Source organism: Microtus oregoni, unplaced genomic scaffold, assembly GCF_018167655.1.
Source record: "Microtus oregoni isolate MIOR12 unplaced genomic scaffold, Mior012 000022F_ref0000154, whole genome shotgun sequence".
Taxonomy (NCBI): domain Eukaryota; kingdom Metazoa; phylum Chordata; class Mammalia; order Rodentia; family Cricetidae; genus Microtus; species Microtus oregoni.
Genome location: NW_024543081.1, coordinates 34,638,933 through 34,662,301, shown reverse-complemented (window position 1 = coordinate 34,662,301; position 23,369 = coordinate 34,638,933). Strand labels below are relative to the sequence as shown.

The following is a 23,369-nucleotide window of genomic DNA, read 5'->3' as shown; positions in this document are numbered from 1 at the left end:
GGAGGTCTACTGAGTGTTCTAGTTTCTGTGTTTGCATTTTCTGTTAAGTGCCTTCACTCTTTAAAGTGCCCCTCAACTCTGGTACTGGAATACTGTGTAATATTCCTGCGCACAGGAGGACTGTGCTATATGCTCTGAGAGATAAGGTGTATTAGATGAACTTAGTTCATAGCTGAGTTATAAGTTATAATGCTGTGGGTCAAGAATCCAGTGTTCCAGTATTAAAAAATATGTATAAAAGGCTTTACAGAAACCCACACAACAAGGTTAGATTTTGAATGGACAATAGAAACTCCCCTTGAAATGCTGTGCAATATTCAGCAATCCAGTTGTCATGGTGACTACAGAACCAAACTCCCAAAAAGAGGTGACTTATTTATAAAGAATCGGATTGAAAGTGTGATGTACAAGCTACTATCTGGTCGAGGACACATGCTGCACGAGGTGCTTGAACATGGCCAAATCCTTAGATTCGTATTCTACACACAGATTTCAGAATATAAGGTATTCCAAAACTCTACTGAAAGTTTATAACAGAAGAAAGATTAAGAGGTTTAACAAATTAGAAAATTGCAAAGCCTTGCTCTTAGCTAAATCCAATCATTTGCAATACTTCTTTTTTGCTCCAGCTCCATGGATCTCAAAATTTAGTTTCTCAAATGCCAAGGCCCTAGAAGAAAGTTTTTTAAAATTTTTTTAAACTAGTATTTATAAATGCAAATATTCATGCAACAAGCATTTTTTACACTCCACTATTATGGGTACTTAGAATTCTTGCTAGTTTTTTAAATTCAAGTTTAGTGAAGAAAGGTGGACAGCAAGTATGTTCACGTCAAGTGATATATAAAAATTATTTTTTAAAAAACAGCAAAGTAGGGTTTAAAGGGTAAATGGGCGGCTGGGCAGAGGGCTTAAGGAAGGCCTTGTTCAGGACAGGAATCACTGGCCAGAAATACAAAAAGATACGAAGGCGCGAACCCTGCAGAACTGGGAAAGAACATGCAGGCAGAGAAAAAGAGTATGGAAGGGGACCCAAGCAAAACTATGCTTGCTAGTCCAAGAAAGGAGACAGCAGCAGGCCTCAGAGGATTGCTCAGAGGACAGATGGAAATAATGTTAGAGGTTCAGAAGCCACATTCATAAGTCCTGTAGGGGACAGCATTGCCTTTTATTCTGGAGTTCTGGAAGATAACTGAGCCTAGTCTGTGCAGCAACTATAAATGAGCAAGACAGTGGAGAGAACAACAACAGTTCAAAGAAGAGAGAGAGACTGACCGCCAGAGTGCAGGACTACTGCTTCCTAAGTTTTAAACTAGGTATACTTATTATGCAGGGTGTGGGGACTCAGAACAGTCACAGAACTCAGAAGTAGAGAAGGCTTCAGACCAGAACATCCAAGAGTACACAGATACTATTAGTTAAGATGGGGAAACCAAACAGGACAGCCTGGTTTGGGTAGGGAAAATCCAGGAGTAAGAAAGATGTCCCTATTGGGCGATTTACTGAAGATGACTACCGGGTACCCAAGAGGACATGCTGAGAAGAAACTGGACATATGAATGCAGCATACAGGTCCTAACTAGAGATGGGTATTTGGAAGGATTCACACACACATTGTTTTTAGAGCTCTGAGACAGAAATCAGTCACTTAATGAATGAGAAGCAGTCCTGGGCTGGGCGACAGGATACATCCACTTTTTAGTGAGAGGAAAATTGGGATATGACAGGAAAACGCCTTCGCAAACAAAGTCAGCCCAAAATGTTTACAAGTCTAACTCTTGTAAAATGAAAACAGACTTATTGTTTTAGAAATAGCATACAGAAAGCAAATTTTTAATTCAAGAGTGAATGGCAACCTATCATATTTAGCTAGCTCTATGATTCTAGGGAAGGATTTTTATAAAAGTGGCTGGACTCGTGTTAAAAACTCTCTACTCAAAGAAGTCACTCGAGAAGATATGTGTAAGAAGGGAAACCCAATTTACAGTACAAATCAGGACACTGTGAGAGTGGAAATAAGGGCTACTGGCGATTTTCTGTTTGGTAATAGTGCAAAACAAAACTGCCCTTGAAGAACTGTCCTTATGGTTTTTCAATAAGTTATATTCAATTTAGCACCAGACCAGCACTGTCAGGACTAGAATACAGAATCCTAATATACGCCCAGAAAGGAGCTCTTAGACACAGTCCAGCCACACTTCACAAGGTTCCCCTTCTGGAACGGAAACTATGGCTACTAATGACACGTCTAAGACAATACTCACTCAGTTGATGGTACACTGGTTTATGTAATCCTTGAAGCCTTTGTGACGCTATAGCAGCAAGTTTGCCAGGGGGCTGCATTTTGCCATCTAGGAGATACCACATTCGAGCAAAAGTGGCCCATTGCTTAGAAATAACGAAAAAGGTGAAGAAAATTCTATTTAGAATGGAAATAATTAAATGCATTTTCAAATGCCATCATACATATTCTATAATTAATACCAACAATTACTTTGAAAAACAGACCATGACTAAAATTTGTATGTGTGTGCATTTTGTTTTCACTATCAGCACTGAAGTCTTTTCTCCTTACTGCACCGAGATAGTAAGTATATTATACAGAAAGTTGGGTGGCTAGTTGGCAACTGATGGTAACTAAAGACCTCTTAAATACAATTGCGCAATCAGAAAGGCATAGCTGAAACTTAACATTCCTTTGTGTGTGTGACACTGGGGATACCAGGCAAGCACTCCACCACCGTGACACATCCCTAGTTCCCTTTTGATGCCTTTGAGTCAGGGTTTCACTAGTTACCCAGTTTGACCTTGAACTCACTCTGTAGCCTGCAAAGGCTTGAACTTATAAACCTCCCACTTCATCCTTCGAAGTATCTGGTATTGCAGGCTTGTCTTCAACAGACATCTTGATGTCATGCCAGAAAAATCACGCTCTTCAATATCTCCAAACTAAGAAAACTATCTCTATCCCAGAAAGATTTTGACTAGGTGCTTTGATTATGCATATACGAAGAGGTTGTATGCTAGATAAAAAAATACAATTCAGCTTGGAGTTTCATATGAGTTATCATACACTTGAAACTAGCCCATGCATATGCAGGGCTAGTTTCCCCCATTCCAAGCAGACTAACACATAAAAGCTCGATAAGCAACACAAATGCTGAGACAATGTCAACTTCTGTCAAAGCTTTAAAATGTTTACCTTCACCTCCTAGATTTACCTCATTACAGAGAGGTAACAAGTACACTTACAAGAGCTATACTTTAAGTGGCATTAGGCTAGACATCATTTTGGATTAACACACCGAACACTAATTCTTTCTCTTCTACCTAAAACCTGCTTCAGTTTCAGTATTCCCTATACCACAGCCTTCCAGTTGCCCAAACCAGAATCCGCAAACGTAATTCTTGTTTCTTCGTTCACCCACATTCAATCCTTTAATGCATACTGCGGGCTTCTCAGCACTCCTGCGTTTTAGCCTGACTTGTGCATGAGTATCTTGCGTGGTATACTAGAACAACAGCAATCCGAATGGATTTTCTCCTTTTGTCCTTCACAGAGCCCCGTCTGTGAACATTCTATCTTCCTCCTGGCAGCCTGGGCGCCTGGTCCTTTTAATACCTAAGACTTCTAGGTCAAATCCCTCCAAGAGGTCCTCATTCTTTTCTTCTTTTGAAACAGTTTCAAGAAGAGAAGGCTGACTTCAAGAGCGCTATGAACCGGAGGAGGCTGGCCCCGAACTTTCAATCTTTCTTCTGGAAAAACAAGCGTGCACCATAACGCCAGGTTTACGCGGTGCTGGGGATGGAACCCAGGGCTTTCTGCACGCCAAATACGCACTGTACTAAATCGGCTACAGCTCCAGCCTTTCCCCTTCCCCGCCAGACTCCACTGCACTAAACAAAATAAACACCCTTCATGTCATTCAACGCATTATCTCACTGAAATTCTCTCCGCGGACTCTCGGCGGAGAACAGAAGACACGAAACGGGCAGGCTGAAGAGAGAAAGAAGTGCCCAAAGATATCAAAGAGCGGCCTGAGTCACAATCCCTGGAATGTGACTCCCTAAGGCATTTCTTGGCCACGAGTGCCAGCTTCCCTGACGGCTCAGCTTCTGCACTAAACCCCCGCGAACCACCGCTCTTCATTTTCGCCAGCGTAATGACACCACAGTCACTCCAAAAGCGCACGAGCTCACCTGAGGCGCCCTAGAGAAGCTGGACATGCTTCGCGACTTCCGGCGTCCTTTAGTTTCCACTCCCCCAAAAGGGACTCCAGAACCAACAGTCCGGCCGGAAACATACAAAACAGAGCACAATGGTTCCTAACGCCGGCGAGTACTCGTCTGCTCCTCCGCAACGCTCCGGTTCCGGACCTCCCGTAGCCGTGTCCTTACGAAAGAAGCAAAGAGTGTGGCTACTAAGAGAATCATTTCCGAAAATGATTTGCGGAAAAACCGATCTAGGACATTATTCCCGGACAAGCTATGCGGCAGGAAACCGGAAGTGCGCGTTTCGCGCGGCTCTTTTGAGAGCTAAAACTTGAGTCTGAGCGCGAAGAAAATGGATCGGTACTTGCTGCTCGTCACCTGGAGGGAAGGAAAGTTTCGATCGGTGGCCGGTGGGGAGAGCGAACCCGGGACTGAGGCGGCGTCCCTGGAGAGCAGCGAGAAACAGCCTCGTAAGCTCTGGGCTGAGAAGAGGCGGGAAAGACCCGCGGGCAGGCGAAGGGACTTGAGTTTATGGTGAGGTCTCGCGGGGAGGAGCATAGGTCAAGAGGTCCCAGGAAGATACAACTCTCTGAAGTTTTAGTAAAAACAAAACAGTATTATCTAAATAGAAAATATATAAAATTGTGGGTATTGGATCCCAGTGCCCCCAGGGCTTGGCAAGTTGAATGTTTACAATACCTGATGGTATTGTAATCCAATTTCTGCTTTCTGGATAGGTATGCATTTAGAAAGTATGTAAGCTTCAGTGTTCTATCTTGAAGAGAATACAGAAAAAACAAAAAAAACGATAGACTTCTGCAGATGTCGGTTACATTTTACGGAGAAGACACGTCACACTTTTTTTAAATGACAAATTAAACGATATTAGCTGCTTTCTATTGCATTTGTTTTTTGATATCTTGTTTAGTCTCTGTTGCACTTTCCTTGTTTTGATCAAGCAGACATTTTGAAGAAGAAATGTGTCTGGTTCTTTTGGAAGAAAGTTTTGATTTCTTGTTAACGACTAGCCTTGTACGAATCAGGAGCTTTGACTATTTTCTCAGCTTGCTCAAATTTATTTTATCTGCACTTGAGTAGCGTCTTGATCCACATGTATTTTGTATCCAACACACTAGCCTTCAGAATTCTCTGATACTGAACTTGAAACAGGCCTAGGTTATGCTAACTCTTGAGTTAGGTGACTGAATTAGGCCCTTGCTTTTACAGACTTGACAACATCCAGTATTTATCACCTCTTGAAGAGAAGCATCAGTGATTCCATCCATCCAGAAGATAGTACATTTCCTGGTAAGTATAACAGAATTACAAATGCCTCCCTCCCCCAGTCCGGCACAGCATTTGATTGGAAATCAGTCTGATAATTTAGGAGTGTAAGAAATACTTGTTAACTTTGAATAAGGCACAGGGATATGGAGCAATCTTAAGGAAATGCTCAACTACTTTACCATTTCTTCCTGATATTTGAATGTTGTAAGTTGTTACAATGTTATTGTGGACTCCCAACTTGAGTTTTGTTTCCTTCATGATCCTCCCCCCATCTTTAGGTATATATAGCATAGGGTTGTGGCCTTGTGGAGAGGTTCTTGCCTTGAGTAAAGACCCATTATTAAAGCTCCCACTCTGCCTTGACCACTTATTTGTGGGTTTTTTTTCCTGTCTATTTTTACTGATTCTCTAAAAGACAAAACAACTGTGTATTTGCTGAAGATAGTGCTCTTCTCAGTTCTCATTGCTTTGTCTTTTTGAAGTTATTTCAGTTTTTTGAAAGAATTCTTTTTTGAGAGAATCTTTCCTTTCTTTAACTCTACTGGCATTTTGCAAACACATTTATTTGCTTTGATGATTTTTCTTTTCTTTTGCTTCTTCTCTCGCTGATAATGGCCCTCAAAGGCTCAGCAAATGGAAATATGAGAACAGACCAAATCCTAAAAGCTGAAGTAAATGTCTGTAGATGCCAGGAAGAATGTCCTCATTGGTATCTGTGATAATCTGCGCTTTTCCTTTCCTAATTAGAGAACCTCCAGTCTCTGGGGACAGCTGTCATCACCGGAGAGTGCTTTCTAGTATGTGTGGCACTAGCCTGTTGTCCAAGTTCTAATGGTCCTAATTTCTTCAGCTGGTAGAGTGTAGATAGTGCTACTATTATAGCAGGAAAGGTTTTCCCTATTCATGCTTCAAGGGTATATGTAAAAGAGATTTTGGGAGCATTCTAGACGGTCTCATAAAAGTATTCCCTCTGTTTGTACAGGCAGAGTTTCTTATAAGACTCCTTTTGCAAAGTAATGTAGAACTCTGCAAGTGACTCAAGCTGAAGTCATACATGACCATATTAATACAGTACCCAATTAGATGTTACAGTTGTTCCATGACTTGTAATCCTCTCTATCAAAGCTAATAAAAACTCTGTTAGGGGCCTTTGAGATGGCTCGGTGGGTAGAGTTGCTTGCTGGTATGCTTGATGACTTGAGTTTGCTCCCCAGGAACCATGGAGGAGAGAACCACTGAAAATTGTTTTCTTATCTCCACACAGATCAATGACACACGTGTCTACACATGCACAATATAATTTAAAAAAAAAGTTAAAACACTGATGGCTTTTAAATATTTAGGGAAGTGAAGTAGTAAAGGTAGTCTTTAACTGTGCGGTGTAAGCTAAAACACGAGACACACTGCAGTTAAAGCATTTTATTTCTTTGTAAAAACTTTGTTGAAGACAGCCGGTCAGCACTTCCCACTTTGTCATTGTATAACTTACATGGATTTAGCATCTTTTCAGGGCTTTGGTGACTCACACCCTAGCATCAGTTCCCAGGGTTGTGAGATATCCTCCCATCCCATTAATGTGAAAGATTTTGCTGGCACCATCTCCTTGGGACAGACATCCTTATCCTTTTTATCACACTGTCACAGTAACTGATCTAGAGCTCTACTTTTGTTTTGTTTTGTTTCTTGAGACAGGGTTTCTCTGTGTAGCTCTGGCTGTCCTGGAACTCACTCTGTAGATCAGGCTGGCCTTGAACTCACAGAGATCTGCCTGTCTCTGCCCCCCCCACCCCCAGTGCTGGGATTAAAGGTGTGCACCACCACCACCCAACTAGAACTCTACTTATATAGATTTGAGTAGCTCTTTCAGCATTAGCAATTTAGGTTTCTTGCCATTCTTCATCTTTCTCATTACTTACTTTTCTAATTAGCCATTGAAAATGGCTACATGACTTTACAGCAGGAGACCAGGAAGAAACAAAACTTAGACTCCCTTGCTGTCTCTGTATAAATTGAATGGTAGATGTTCAGTGACCAGTTGGCAAACTGTGAAAGTGGTAACGTCATCAGTCACTGGCAGGGTACACACTTTGTTTGGTAATGGTTTGTGTACTGACAAGCTGGGTTGGTGGAATTATGCAGACATCTTTGCAAATAACATCAGTGTATTTGGACTTCTTCCTAATTGTAGTCAGCAGATCATCATCATTATCATCTTCTTCCTTCTTTTAAATAGATGTGGGGCCTGGCGATGGTGGCGCACGCCTTTAATCCCAACACTCGGAAGGCAGAGGCAGGCGGATCTCTGTGAGTTTGAGACCAGCCTGGTCTACAGAGCTAGTTCCAAGACAGGCTCCAAAACCACAAAGAAACCCTGTCTCGAAAAAAAAAACAAAAACAAAACAAATAAATAGATGTGGGTATAGGGTATACGTGTGTGTGTGTGTGTGTGTGTGTGTGTGTGTGTATGCGCTTGTTCTCATGTGTATGTGACCTAAGGATCTCCCTTCTCTACCTCTCAAGGGTTGGGATTATAGGTGTGTGCCACACCTGCCTGGCAGACTTTTCTGTGGGTTCTGGGGCGGGGGGATGTCTGAGCTGCACAATCCTCTCAGTTGCAGGGCAGGTGCTTTCTCTGTGAGCCCAACCTCCAGATCTGCTTCCGAAGTGCTCTAGCTGTCACGGACACAGTAGAGAAAGTTACAGCTATTGGAGCAATAGACCAGCAGGAGGGTGAGGGGAGGCAGACAGCCTGATGGAGGTAGGTAGATCTGAAGGGAATTGGAGGGAGACTACCTGACTTAATGTTGAGTTGGCTTAGGTTATGAGAAAGGAGTCATAAATGACATTAGAAGAGTACAGAATAAATGTGTTGGTGGCATTTACTAAGATGGAAACATATTCATAAGTGTGATAACTTGTTTAGAGTATGTGGGTAGTTGCCTAGTCAGATATTGTGAGAAAGTTGAACAGATATGTTTGTATCTCGAACTGCAGGAGAGTAGTGCTGGAGGTGTAGATATCTGATCATCCATGTGTAGATGGAAGCCCGGAGATAAATGAGGTTGTTTGTAGATAATGACAAGACAACGAAACTCAAAAGATTCCCAGGATTCAGAGAACAGCAACTTTAAGAGCTGTGAAGGAGGAGCCAGAAAAATCAGTGCGACTGATCTAAGTGATTTAGGGAACGTAGCGATAGGAGTCACCTTTGAATCTCTCTCTCTCTCTCTCTCTCTCTCTCTCTCTCGTATGCTGAGAAATTAAATATCCACAAAACTGAGAATTAAGGTTTTAATACAGTCAGCTATTGGTGACTCTGAGCACAGCGTCAGTGGCATTTTAGAAACAAAGAAGCCCTCTGCACTGCCTTTGACGGGCATGGCAAAGCTGAGGAGGAGGAGGTCATGGACAGGCAGCGCTTTCCGGGACTTTGTGAAGAAAGCGAAGAAAGGGATGCAGCTGGGACTCCATCGGGAAGTATTGCTTTGAGAAATAGCAATGTGGTTTTCAGTGATGGAGGGCGATGGTTTGGAGTGCCTGGGTTGGATTATTTTGAGGGCTAACCTTGTATGGGAAGGTTGTACCTTGCATTTTGGCAGGAAGGAGAGAAGGAAGACCTAAAAGCGGAGTGAGCAGAGTAGTCTATTTCCTGTGAGGACTTATTACTAGATGGCTTCCAGTGAGGGGAATAGTATTCTGCCGAGCTGTCTGGAGGAAAGTCGCATCTGACATTCATGCTTCTCCTCGCTCCCACAAGCTAAGCGCATGCTTCACTTTCCTCCTCCCAGCTTTGAATCCGCTTTCTCTACAGGGCTCTCGATTCCCTTTGGCTCCTCTGAGATATGCTCCATGGTGACCTCTGAGGTGTTTTTGTTGTTGTTGTTGTTTGTTTTATTTTATTATTATTTTTATACTATTGCATTTCCCAAGTAGAACATCTGCCTGTGGCCGGATAGAACTTAAGCCTGCGTGTTCTTTGAAGAAGGATTTGTTTGTGCTTAGTAGCCTACCTGGTTTTGTGTGACCCAGCCATAATCAAGTAGTTGTATTTTTTTTAAATATTGTAGTAGATTTTAAATGATGATCAAGTAATGTGGGTTTTGTATTATGATGAATTAATGCAAACTTGCAATTTTGTTCTTTAAAGAGAGTGAAAGATTTTACCAGCGATTTCAAAAAGACACACATGTTAAAAAGTACATAACTTGGAAAAGTATAGACTATGTTTCAGAATTGCATAATTCTCTAAGCAGTGATTTATTACGATGACTGCTTTTTTATGTCTGCCCTTCTTTTAATAAGTGTGATTTCTTTTCAAGCTTGTTCAGTGGGCGGCACACCTCATCCCAGGAAGTGGTTCTTTGCAGTGCAAGCCATATGCGGGTTTTACCAGGTAATGGCTGTTAGAGAATGCCTTTCCTTCTAGAAAGAGTTCCATGCATCCACTTTGTTGAATGCCACCTTTTGATTTGTTGATTTTGTAATCATTATTGTATAACCTGTGCTGTACAATATTGTATAATATAATATTGTAATAGTTATTTGTATAGCCTGTGCTATAAATGACTCCATGACTCCTCTACTTAACCACCATCTTCTGTTAGTTTTGTAGTTCTGACTGGCAAGAGATACATTTCGATGCGGAAAAAGATAAAATAGAAGATGTTCTTCAGGCGAACATAGAGGAATGTCAGAGTGCCGTCGAGTGCTTAGAAGAGGATGACAGCAACAGCAGGGAATCCCTATCCCTGGCTGAGTACGTTTCAGTGCTTACACTGCTTTCAGATAGTTCGCACTGGCCAGTCGTTTTCAGACAAAAGAGAAAAGATGGAATGTTTTAGCAATCCTAGTAGGGGAACTTTAATCAGCTGCAATATTTAATACTTCATTTTTAGAAGACACTGGGCAGTTTAGCCCTGTCATCTACTCAGTATCTCAAAGTGTCATTTCCATTTGTGCAATCATTAGGATGCTGTTTGCACTGGCACAGTCTTTTCTTGAAGCTCAGTCCTGCCTGCTCCTGCGATAGCTGGACTAGAGGAATTAATTAGTGCTAACAGCTAGCACTCAGACCGAAGCACATTGTTCTTTTGTTCTCTGTGGCTGAAGCGTAGGATTCCCCCTCCCCCAATTTATATGCCTCTTCCACATTTCTGGTACTGTTTGTGCTCCACAGAATTTCTGAGGAGGGTCAGTGTGACTGACTTCACTTGTAAGCTTCTTGACTCTTGTTAGAATGTGAAAGCAGTCCAGGTGCTAAGTTATGATAATCACTTCCTAAGATTTTCCACTTTTGACTCGTTATGAAGCCCTTTCAGTTCAGCCTTCGTAGTGTGACAGGAAATGCTTTGGCTTTATTTTAGTATTCATAACACACCTATAACTTGCATAGGCTCGTTCCTTCCTTCTTCCTGACTTCCGGTTGTATCATTCACTGTCAGTGAAGGCAGCGCAGAAGAGAGAAGAACTGTGGAATTAGCAGGAGTTAGGAAAGTGCTCTGGTTATATGAGGCAAAGGCGGGGACTTAGCTCATCTGGTTCTTTGTTTACTCATTCATCAAATGTGGAAGTTCTCTTAGGTGCTTTCTAAGATGGCACCACTGAGCCTTAAAAAGATCTTATCAATTCATATTTTATCAATGAAAAAACTATCCGGTAGTTTTTTCTTATTTCCACAAGAGGGAGCATGAAAACTATAGTTTAGCACAGAATGCTTTAAGGTTTTTGTTTTAGACAATTATCACCTCATGAAAAAGGATTTAAATACTCTGATCTGGTATAATAAGTTATTCTGAGAACAAAATTTCACCATATCCATAAAATTTATATGCTTTTAGGAATGTCACCAAAATTTCCTATTTTTTGTGAAGGCTTAGAAGTAACTTAGAAAAAAAGCAGTGTCCTTTATTAAAGCCTAATGCTGGCTTACTTTGGAGATTAGAAAAGTGCTTGGCCTATTATTTATATTGAGTATCTAAAATATAAATTAGGGCTTCGTTCCCGTTATTGTTATCATCGGTTCTGTTGGTTTTTGGGTGTGAGTAAGAACTGTACTTGCAGGCTGACTCTAGCTTTCACACACACAGTTACATGACTTTAGGACTCTTGTTTAAAGGAGAAATACTAATCTCAATGGCACATGGGTTTGTCAGCAGACTAAAAGAAGGTGATGTGGCTGCTGTATGTGGCCATGTGGCACACAGGTCGTTATTATTGTCTTTTTGATAATATGGTTTGTGTGTGTGTGTTTATACATATATATGTATATCTGTGTAGGGTATTTTTCTCTAAATCTATTCTTTTATTATAGCCTATATGAAGAATCAGCAGAAAGTTTACATCAGTTATCAGACAAGCTTCCAGCTCCTGGTAATGCAATAACTTTTTGATCATTTGTGTTTTCTACTTTATATGAATGAGTGATGTATTCAGTGTATTCTGTAGAACATTAATCCTGTAAATTCTGGGGAAATAGCTCTTTAACCTGGGTAGTTTGGATAACATTCTTTACGGTGCAGTTAGCGTACACAGCACCAATGGGAGTGCTGTGCAGTAGAACAAAGCTTCTTGATCAGCATTTTTTTATAGGAGCCAATTTTTGTTCCTAAAATGGAAAGCATATTTTATTTAATATTACATGATAATTATCCTTAAAACTCTTTTTTGTCATAATATAGTTTTCTTTGTATTACTCAAATAGTCGTTGGTAAAATTTGGCACAGTTGGTATTCACACTTTTGTAGTTTTTTTATGAATGATTTTATTATTGAATATCATTTATTGACCACATGTTGGATGTCTGTGAAGTATGTCATACATCGTCCTAGGGACTGACTATACAGTGGTGTGTAAAGTAGACAATTATAAAGGATCTCAGAGCTTACACACAGGAAAAGTCTTATTTATATTCAAGGACCTGGTATTGAAAGCCAATTTTTACTGCAGAGTCCTGTATGGAAAACAGCTAAGGGTTTGTTGAGATGGCTCAATGGTTAAGGGCACAGGCTGCTTTGTAGAGGACCTGGGTTCAGTTCCCAGCACCCTCGTGGAAACTCACAGCCATCTGTAACTCTGGTTCCAGGAAATCCAGTGCCCCTTCTACACGCGCCAGACATCCACATTCATGCAGACAAACATACACATCCTTTAGAAAGACAACAACAGAGCGTATTCACAAATAAACATTTTTCACCCAAGGATTGAACCCAGAGCCTTGTACATGCTAAACTACTCCCCAATCCATCATATTTCTTTGTCAGATTTAAAATATGTACTGAAATATTACATAGTTGCTGTTTTTGTCAAGCGCCTTTGATGATCAAATTTTCATTTGGTTTCCCTTTCATTTTAATTTTTCTGATCCTTCAATAAATGTATAACTTTGTGTCATTTAAACTGGTATGAAGTAAACCTTAGAATCTAATGATGCTAGTATAATTGGTTATACGCAATGTTTTATTGTCCTCTAAGAGAAATGATTTATTCAAGCTTTGCAATTTTATACTCATTCATTCCCATTTTGGATAACAAAATTAAATGTAGGAGAATATAATGAAATTGCACAGGTTTTTTTTCCCCTGTTGAGTACAATAGCATTGATGATCTCCAGAGCAATGCATATAATTAACTACTGCTGGAGGACCGGCAAGCAATCACGATATCGGCCATTGTTTTCTACCATGTGCTAGCTATTTCCAGATAATATGACATGAACTCAGATGATGAGTGCTTAAAAATTTGGAGCTCCTGAAGATGTGTATTGTTTTGAAATACTCCTGTAGCTTCCGAATAAGCTTAAAATTCAGTTGCTCAGAGCACCATCTAAGCCACTTTAGATCTAACATCTTTGAAAAATTCTGATTTTCTTTTCTCTAGGCAGAGCAATGTTAGACATAATACTATTGCCTTCTGACAAAGAGCCTCCTAAATTAAGAGAGTGCTTGCCTGCTGTAGGGGCACTGAAGCATCTGAAGGAATGGCACGCAGCGAAGATTACCATAGCAGGAGATCACCGTGACACGTAAGCGCCTGTGGTCATATGTCATTGTTCTGCTCAGATCTGCTGCCAGGTTTTCAATAGATTGAGTCTTTGAAAACTACTTTAATGTGATGAGGTAATGTTTTCTGTCACACCGTGATTGGAGAATTGTACCTTTTCTGGAACCTAGATTTTCCTCCTTTTGTATTTCCTAGATGTTTACATATTTGATAAATCCTACCAGTGCTGATGTAAAGTCAGTACTGAGCATTGGTTCTCCAAATTCACTGTGTACTTTCAAGCAGGATTTCGGTACCAGTGAGCACCAGGGTGACGGGTACGCTGGATTTGTCCTGTTCTGTCTGCCTTCTGTGGTCTATGCCAAGGTAGAAATAAGTAGATACGGTTGTATTTATGACACATTAGTAGAGGTCAGTTATGCATGCATTCCAGTTTTGATTCCAGTTATTTCACAAATCAAGCACTTAGTAGAATTCTGACTAAGCCAGGCAGAGCAGTCGATGGCTGCTGAGTTAAGAAAGTGAGAACACACTAGCTTCGTGCGTGGAAGAACAGGCAGAGCACAATGCTAACAGTCACCATCGCCGGTGATCAAGTGCTGCCTGCAGTTCATAAAGCCCACGGAGGAACATTCTGCAGTTCTGCATTTGAATCCCAGGGACTGGCATCGAGTCTGTGTGTACATCTGACACAGTTAAGCCGGCAGTAGCAGGAAGGTTTCTGTTTACATAGTAGGGATGATGGCTCTGAATTTGTGGGAATATGGCAGCCCTTCCTCAGAGACTGACTTATTGGGTAATTCATATTAACATAAAATTGCATTTACCCCTCTTAGACTGTAGCGAATATGTAACCGTTAAAAATAAGAAAAGTGGAATTACCGTTGTTTAATTGGTTTAATCGTCAAATTGGTGTTTTGTTTGTTTTTTACAGTAATTGTCAGAAAATCGCAGACTACCTTTCAGCTAAGGTTGTGCCTTTCGAGGAGTTCCGAAATGCCATTGACTCAAGGGAACTGTGGAGGGGAGAGATTCAGATACGGGAAAGGAAGGTAAACAGGCTTCTGGCTTTCACCGCGACAGCAAAGTAGGCCTTTTGACTTTGTTTCCAGTACAACTGACATCAACACCAGTGTCCCTCGGGAAGGTGTTCTAGATTGACACCAAGTGAAGTTTTCTACAATGATCGAAACGGCGCATCTGCTCCTGGCGGTGGCCCATAAGCTGCATATTATCTGTGACTTGTTCTACCCTTAGCTGAATCTTTAATTTTATTTGATTAATTATAGTATCAGCTGTCACTGTGATTATGTTTTAGGCATTACTGTTCTATAGTGTGGCATTTTGAAAACAGTATTGGACACTAGCTAAGTTCATATTGTTAAACCAGGTCCTTTAATTTTTCTGCCGATGTTATCCACCAGAAAAAGTATTGGGAGCAGTCTCCTATAGTTGTATTCTTAGGCGATCCCTGCCGTGCACAAACCAGCTATTGTAAAAGCTTTACTAGACTCTGGGTATCTCAACTCTGTGATGAAAACTGTCCCTTAGATTTCTTTAGTTCTAAATTTCTGAGGTGAGTGTTGGTGGTTTTTCTAAGTTATTTCTATTTTGTTTATACTAATGTGTTCATATTAATATATGTCAGTTTTTTGGATAGGAAAGTTAAGACAGTTTCTTAATTTTAAGATAGTGTGCCATCACCAATGGGCTCTTGCATTCTGATTGGTCTTTTGTTTTATTTTTTTGTACTTTTTTCCCCCATTTATCTTTTGTATTGACTTAAAGAAACATCCAATAAAACAATAGGAATAATGTGCCTAGTCTGTCTAGGTTAACATAGTGGCCCTCCTAGTTCTGGGAAGATTCAGTTTTTAGGGAAATGATCTCTGCAAATGGTGTTATTAGGAATAAATAAATAAATAAATAAATAAGCTAGCATTCAGCCAAAGTGGAAGAGTTGGCCATGTGAGCAGGAGCATTGCTTTCGTTTTCATTTTCTGAAGTCATGTGCTTGCATGTAGGCAGACCATGCCAGAGTTCTCACTGTCTCTTTTATTCCTTTAGTATGAAATTAAGCACTCATTTATCCACAAAACCCGGTGTCCTCCATAGCTCTCCGCCAGCAGTTGTTCTCGGGGACTCCACAGTGATAATACCTGCATTCAGATCCTGACTTGGTTCCAGTTTTGAGTGACACCTTGGTACCATAGTTGTGTTTTTCTCAAAGACAGGGTGATAGTAATAATTCATAGGGTTTATGTGAGTTATATTATTTAGGGTGCAAGACAATGACACAGAAAGTCCGTGTTGTCCCATCTTTACTGTCACGACTTCTGTGGTAACAGCATTTCTCATCACCCAAATACAGTGGAGGTAAACGCTGTGAGGCACTGTGCTAACTCCACGGGCAACTTCTGTCTGGCTGTGATTTACAGACCAGTAGGCAGCCAGGCATTGAATGTGTACCAAGGAGGGTGCTTGGTCCTGTGGGCTGCATGAAACAGTTAGCATACTGTTGCTGACTGCAAGATTTTTTTTTTTTTATGAAAAGTTGATATCAAGTTAATAGAATGATTTGTACCAATAGGAAGAACTACCCTTGAAGCCTATGTATCAAAAAAAGTTCCTATTTGTATAGTTTATATTTAGAGTAAGGTCAGTTTCTTCTAATACAATATACTAGTCTTTACAGATAACACCTGTAACTGAATTCTCTTGCTTTCTTTTCAGTTTGGATTTCAAATTAGTTTTCCCGAATTTTGTTTAAAGGGAATTACACCTACGAGTATTAGTATGCATAATTTAAATACCTGCTTTCTTGCCAAAGAGATAGCGCCATCAAAGGATAAGAATATTCTGCCTAAGGTATGTGTATATACGTATCATTTTACCTGCTGTCATCTTTTTGTGCAGTTCTGTTTTATAAAATACATTTGAATCTTATGATCTATTTGAATAATATGCATGGTATGTTCACTGGTATAGCTCATCTAACTCTTATAATTGAGTGCTTTGTGTGATGAGTACTACATTCTTCTTTTTTTTAATGGGGTAATTTAAGTCAGTATAAGCTTGAATTGGACTGGAATTGGAGTTTATTCCCTGACCCCTTTAAGATCAACAAAAAGCTAGATGGCTAAATGCTGAAAGTTAGATGAAGGTTGAAGTTAGATAGGCCTGGGTTTGGAACTGGACTCTGTCACCTGCTGGAGATTAGATATGCCCTTGGTTAGATTGACAGCTCATTTGTGAAATGAGAGCGATGCCACCTTGCAAAGTTACTATGGAAACAAAATGAGGTGATACCGAGATTAGCATCTGATGCCAACCTGGCATAGGCTTAACATGTGGTATTAGACATGCCAGTTCTCTTCTCATATCTTTATAGATTTATGCTTTAAATGCAAGCAGTTATAAGACGTAATAATTAGAAGAATGCAGCTAGTTCTTTTTTAATATTGTAAAACAAGCATAAGAGGAGATCCTTTATGAGCACTTATAAAATCCATTTGAAATACCCAACTTAAGTGTGCAAAATACCTAGGTCCTGAAATGATAGGATGTCAGATGATGCTTAATATTTTTGATGAAAGGGCAGTAGAGAAAAGGATGTCATTTCTGCTGTGAAGTCATTTCCCAATATTGTTTACAGTTACTTACTGTAAGCAACTTACCATGTCTGTCTTTCATGGATTTTCATTTGTTTTCTAAACCTTATACTTAGAAGACTTAGTGACTTCAGAGTCGCTTCTTTGGCAGTATAATGTTCAAATATAATTATCTTTAAACCTTCTTTTTCTTCACTTCTATTGAGAATAATGTTCAGGTCCAACCTTTTCAATGAATTAAAGTAAAATTAATGAGGGATAAATATTCATACCCCGTATTAATTACTTTTCTGTTGCTGTGATTAAACAACATGACCAAGGCAACTTATAGAAGAAACAGTTTATTCTGGCTTACAGTTCCAGAGGGCTGGGTCCATGATGGTGAAACAAAGACATGGCAGTGGGAGCAGGAAGCCACGGGCTCTCATCTCGAACTGCAAGCAGGAAGCAAGGAGAATTAAAAAAAAAAAAAAAACCCTTCTCTAGTGACACACCTCATCCAACAAGCTACACCTCTTAAGCCACCCCAAACAGTGCCAGCAGCTGGGGACCAAGTCTTCAAATGCCCAGACTTTATTTATTTATTCAAATCATTACATGCATGCATAGGGGATGGGGAGAAAGAGAGGGGGTGGGAAAACTAAAACTGTTTTTTCTTTGGATGTGTTTTCTTTGTGCTTCCTGGGAGGCTTTTAAATTAATAATCGCTAATTTGTTTGCTTTTACCTCATTTACTGGGTTTAACGTATTATACACTTTGAATTCCTTTTCCAGGTTTTCCATTATTATGGTCCTGCTTTAGAGTTCGTGCAGATGATAAAATTATCAGATCTTCCCTCCTGTTACATGTCTGACATCGAATTCGAGTTGTATCCTTTTGCTGATGTGTTCATTTTATTTTACTTTCGCTGGGTCGGGTAGAATGTTTTGGTGCCAGCCGGTAAACATGGGAGGTTTTGCATTTGTTTGAATTTCATTGTATTCATGGGTTAATGATCATGCCCAAGTGGAAATTCCCACCCCTCCCCATGGGGCTCCTGGGGCAGGGAGTTCCTGCTCTCCCCACATTCTCCTCTCAGAAATCTTTCCCCGTAGGCAATTGGCTTTTCTGTCATTGCTTGCTGTGGGCAGGATTATGGAAGTAACACAGAGGTGACAGACCCGGCTTCTTTGGTGGGGTTATGCTGCACTGTGCTTGAGCACAGGCCGCGCACAGTGTGGCTTTAGTTGAATCTGTCTTTTCCATCACTTTCTTGATAACCCACATGTATATTTTATTGGTCTTCTGTCTTGTTTTCTTTATTGTTCTTTTCTTTTATAAATAACTTTACTTTTTCTAGAGTCCAGGATGTCTCTCAATGACTTGTGTTATTTTCTTGATGCAGAAGAGAACAAGAACTAAAGAAGGATTATGGTGTGTAGCCATGACTTTCGGCTTCTCCTGCTTCAGTGAGAGCCACACTGTTCTCCCAATTCCAAAGTTGGGTTTCTAAAAGATCTCACTTGCAAGAATCTGCCTGTCCTAGAAAAAAAAAAGTCAGAAAAACACACATTAAGCCATTTCTATGATCTGCATTTAGATATAGGATCATGCCCTCAGATATCATAGTATGCTTTTTGTACTCATGGTTTTAAGCAAAGTTTTATAATTTATCCCCCCCTCCCTTCCCCATGCCTCAAGTACTATGTTAATGCTTCTAGAATAGGCACAAGGCTTGCCCCAGTTTGGATCCTTGTTGCTTATGAGCGTCAGAGGAGAATGTTAGGGCTGTGTGGGAAATCCAGAGTAATTTCTACACCTTCAGACTCGCTCAAATGGCTCTCTTGGCATCTGTATGATTGATGTATGAACACCAGTTGGATGATAACATCTTTCTGTACTTGAGTAACTGGAAATGCCACCATATGTATCTGGAATATTCAAAATACGTTTTGGGAGTGGAGCACTTGTGTGTAGGTGAGAGTTGTGAAAGGCCCGGGCTCCTGTACCCCTAGAGCCACTTGACCAGCCCAGGACAGACATTTTATATTAAAACATTGCTGGTTTGAAGCCCAGCACTGACATGGCATTCTTGAATTTTTTTAATGCATGATTTTTACTTATTTCTTGTTTTTATAGTTTATAGTGATGATAATCAGGGCTAATAATCAAGAAAATAATGTGCAAGGGAAAGACTAATTGGTAATTCTTATGTTTAAGCTTAATGAATGGTTTCCAGTGAAAACTTTATGGGAGAGTGAAATAATCAAGCTTGTTTTTCCAAGTTGAGTTATTTCCCAGTTACTGTTCTCTTATTCTTTAACTCCCTAGTACAGAGAGGTGACCGGAAACTGCGTGAGGCAGAATTCCATGCTGCTATTGGAACAGCTCTCTTCTCTGTATGGCAAGGTATACAAGACTTTTTTGAATTTGTTTTTAAATCCTTAATGACATGATAAAAAAAAAGTAACTCTAATTCTTGCTCAAATTTGGTTTCTTTAACATAACATGCCTTTGGCAGTAATTCATGTTAAGATATTACTGAAGTGTTTTGTAGACAAAGTGACATTTGATTTTATAGGAGACTTTCAGAAATAAATCTTTTTTTTAAAATATTTATTTATTTATTATGGATACAATATTCTGTTTGCATATATGCCTACAGGCTAGAAGAGGGCACCAGACCCCATTACAGATGGTTGTGAGCCACCATGTGGTTGCTGGGAATCGAACTCAGGTCCTTTGGAAGAGCACGCAATGCTCTTAACCGCTGAGCCATCTCTCCAGCCCCAGAAATAAATCTTATGAGCAGTGATTTCAAGAGTTATTTCAAATTTTAGAATGCATCATTAAATTCTTTGGTGATATCTCATTCCAGCTCTGGGACGGTATTTGTACGCCTGTGTGGTCCTTTCATAGCAGAGGTTGAGGTGAAATGACTTAAAACATCATTGGGTGGTTATATTTTTAAAAATTACCTCTATATTCCAGTTCTGCGGAAGAGATTTGTATCTATTTTAATAGTTACATGTGTTTATCATATTGATACATTTGATGTCTTTTGAACACTTTTTAAAAACTGTAAAAATACAAAATCCTAAGTAGAACCCTATATCCAAAGTCCTGTATCATTTTAAAGAAGAAAAAACACAAAAGTTTTTATTCCTTCTAGAAATTTTGTCACCTGTTGCATTTCTATAGGAATGAGTTTTAAATAAATAAATACTGTCTTTATGGAACATTTCTCACTCCTTTAGGACCAGCTTGTTAGCAGATGCTCCTGAGAGGAAATGGTGATTAATAGAATTTTAGCAGTTTTCCCCCATGGTGTTATAGTTAGACCTTGGTTGGAATTCCCGTAGAAAACAGATACATACTGTAAAGTGAATGAGATTTTGGTTGTAAGATGCCTTCCTATATGGTCCCTGAGGATTTGGGAGATTTCAGTCCCATTTCCCTGTACATTTAATAGTGTTTGGATCGTGTGACAGAGTGTTTTTGATGACCCAGCCTTTGATGATGTCAAGCCAGAGTTACACATGTGACTGTGATTTGTTTAGTGCAGATATGAAATAATCCTGAGTATCTAGTTATCGAAGGTCATGCTTAAGCCAGAAGGGAGTGAAGTTATTTAGTATCTCATGTGCAGCCATTTGTTTTAAGCTTGCTTTTGGGGCCGTGACTGTAACATGTCAGCGTGTAGTACACAGGTGAGGCGTGTGTGAGGCCTTCGAGGCTTTCCTCTGTATGCAGCAGTGAGGTGGCGCTGTCCTAGTTAGGGTACTGTCGCTGTCATCAAACACTGTGACCAAAGTCAAGTTGGGGAGGGAAGGGGTTTATCTGGGTCACACTTTCATCCATCACTGAAGGAAGCCAGGATGGGAATACAGCCAGGGTAGGACACTGGAGGCAGGAGCTGTTGCAGAGGCCATGGAGGGGTGCTGCTTATGGGCTTGCTTCCCCATGGCCTCCTGCTTCAGCCTGCTTTCACACAGAACCCAGGACTACCAGCCCAGGGATGGCACCACTCACCATGGGCTGGACCCTTCTCCACTGGTCGCTAAGAAAATTTCTTATAGCTGGATCTCATGGAGGCATTTTCTCAATTAAGACTCCCTCCTCTCTGATAACTTCAATTTGTGTCGAGTTGACATAAAACTAGATATCACAGGTATCCTGTGACTTACACAACAAAGCTCTGAATTTGAAGTTATTTATTGGGTTATAAATCTTCTTTACATTTTCTTAAAAAAAGCAATGAAGAGCTGCTTCCTTGAAGTTGAGTGCTCTATATGTAACATTTTTTTAAATAATTTTACTAAAACGTTTTTGTTTAGTGTATAAGAAATGGATTTTATTGTGACATTTTCATATTATGTGTGGTTATACTTTGTTGTTATTGGACTCTTGTTTGTTTTGTTGTTGCTTATCAAAAAAATCTTTGTCCTACAGTGTGTCAGATGCTTGTTCAGGTATCGAAGACAGCAGGTGGACAAGACCCTGCCTCAGTGCCTAAGTTCTAGTAATCTGTGTGAGCATCAGGAAAGATCTTGGTTTAGTCTCCCATCTGTCTGTCTTTCTCCTTGATTAGCAGACCTTGCAGGGAAGCCTTTCTTCGTAGAGTACACAAGGCTATTAGGAAATCTAATAGCACTACTCCATAGTTAGGAAATCCTGTTTTTAAGGGAGTTTACAAAGTTTGAAGTCTGATTTCAGTAGTGATCGCTCGTTAAAGAGGACCTGGTGCAAAGATCGGATCAAGATTTGAAAGTGAGGCTTGAAATGTGTTTCTAGCCTTTGTGAGTTACCAGGGAACCAGTTCAAGTCTCAGGAAGTTGTCTGAGGATTGGTGTGTGGGTGAGAATAAATGATCAGATCTAAGTCTGTTATGATCCAGTGTAAGCAACTGACATGTTTATTATAGAAAATTCAAACTTGGGAGATTCAGAGATAGATGTTTTCATCTTTGTTTTAAATGTTTGTAGCAAATGTTTAATCACAATTAGGCTGTCTCAAAAATGGGTCACAGCAGCAGGTCATGACGCAGTATATATGTTACGTCTAGAAGCATCAATAGGCAGCTAGCTGTGAGGGAGAACTTCCCTGGCATGTTCACCTTCTCCACCCTCCAGCCGTGTTGACTCTTCTCCCGTAGTCTGTATTTTGCACAATGATGTCTTATTTATGAAAGAACTAAGTTCTAATATTTAGAGAATTAGATTTGTCTTTTATATTTATGATTATTTTCTGTTGCTAGATGGCTGTACTTCTAATTGCTAATATTTGCATAATAGACACTTAACTTTTAGAAAAGCTTTTTCTATAATAATGAAAACATTTTTCCTTAATTTTTTATCTGTAATTACGAATGCATACGTAAAAATAATAAAAAGCAGCAGAGCTAACATTGTAAGATGCTAATTCCTTGTGACGTATTCATGCAGCTAATCCATTTACATCGGGCAATTAAAAACAGATTTTCATTAGGTTTAAGATATTTGACTAATGTGTTGCCTAAATTTCTCTGGAGTTTTTTAAAATTAGTGTCCTTTATTGGAATGTGCTGGTTGATGTAACTACATTTCTGAAATGGGCGATATAACTTCCAAGTTGTAATTTGTTTTATTTAGTCCTTAATCAAACTGAGAATTTAGATAAATACATTATAGTGATTCTTTTGAGCAAATATTTAATAAACATCTGGATGCTTAGCCTTGAGAATACAAATACGAAGTTGAGTTTGCTTATAAATCAGTCGGAAGCTGCTGTGTGTTTTGGGAGAGGGTCTAATTTGTTACCACTGCATCTTACCTGCTAGCATTAAATCTCTTATTTCTGGGAATGAAAGCTTCTTTTTTGCCCTTGGATGTTTTGTGATTTTTAAGCCACAAAAATAATCAATACAGTTAATGTTTCTAAAGTTATGGCACCACACATTTTTGGTACTAGGTCTCACACTTATTTCCTCGTGGTTTTGTAGATGAACAAAGACATCATACCAACAACCTAAACGTTCCGGAAATAGGAATAACAAAATGTCTTAGTTATATTTCCTGTTGCTATGGTAAATACCCTTGCAAACACACCTCGAGGAAGGGTTCAGCTCACAATTCAAGGATACATTCTATCATGATGGGAAGCTTGAGGCACCAGGTCATATTTCATTTAGAGTAAGACACGAGAGAAGAACGATTGTGTGTGCTCAAGAGTGCTTGTCCACTGCACGCAGTCCTGGACCCAAGTGATGCCGCCCAATTTTAGGGAAGGTTTTTCCACTTGAA

The 23,369-nt window shown here is 39.9% G+C and overlaps 2 protein-coding genes across 3 annotated transcripts in view; one reads left to right on the top strand and one right to left on the bottom strand.

Annotated features, from left to right (window-relative positions):
• The window catches only part of Mrpl13 (mitochondrial ribosomal protein L13), a 29,686-nt gene extending 25,366 nt beyond the window's left edge, over positions 1-4,320 (bottom strand). The window contains exons 1-2 of the mRNA XM_041672498.1: positions 4,201-4,320; positions 2,265-2,388 (exon numbers count right to left, since the gene is read on the bottom strand). Coding sequence (XP_041528432.1) covers positions 2,265-2,388; positions 4,201-4,227 — 151 coding nt within the window. The 5' untranslated portion in view covers positions 4,228-4,320. The remainder of the gene's footprint in view (positions 1-2,264; positions 2,389-4,200) is intronic.
• A 126-nt stretch (positions 4,321-4,446) lies between these two features.
• The window catches only part of LOC121461355 (MDM2 binding protein), a 72,117-nt gene continuing 53,194 nt past the window's right edge, over positions 4,447-23,369 (top strand). For both annotated transcript variants that reach the window (XM_041672394.1, XM_041672395.1), the window contains exons 1-10: positions 4,447-4,682; positions 5,440-5,520; positions 9,819-9,892; positions 10,104-10,255; positions 11,810-11,868; positions 13,375-13,519; positions 14,432-14,549; positions 16,231-16,365; positions 17,883-17,977; positions 19,425-19,497. In XM_041672394.1, the coding sequence (XP_041528328.1) occupies positions 4,565-4,682; positions 5,440-5,520; positions 9,819-9,892; positions 10,104-10,255; positions 11,810-11,868; positions 13,375-13,519; positions 14,432-14,549; positions 16,231-16,365; positions 17,883-17,977; positions 19,425-19,497 (1,050 nt within the window). In that variant the 5' untranslated portion in view covers positions 4,447-4,564. The remainder of the gene's footprint in view (positions 4,683-5,439; positions 5,521-9,818; positions 9,893-10,103; positions 10,256-11,809; positions 11,869-13,374; positions 13,520-14,431; positions 14,550-16,230; positions 16,366-17,882; positions 17,978-19,424; positions 19,498-23,369) is intronic.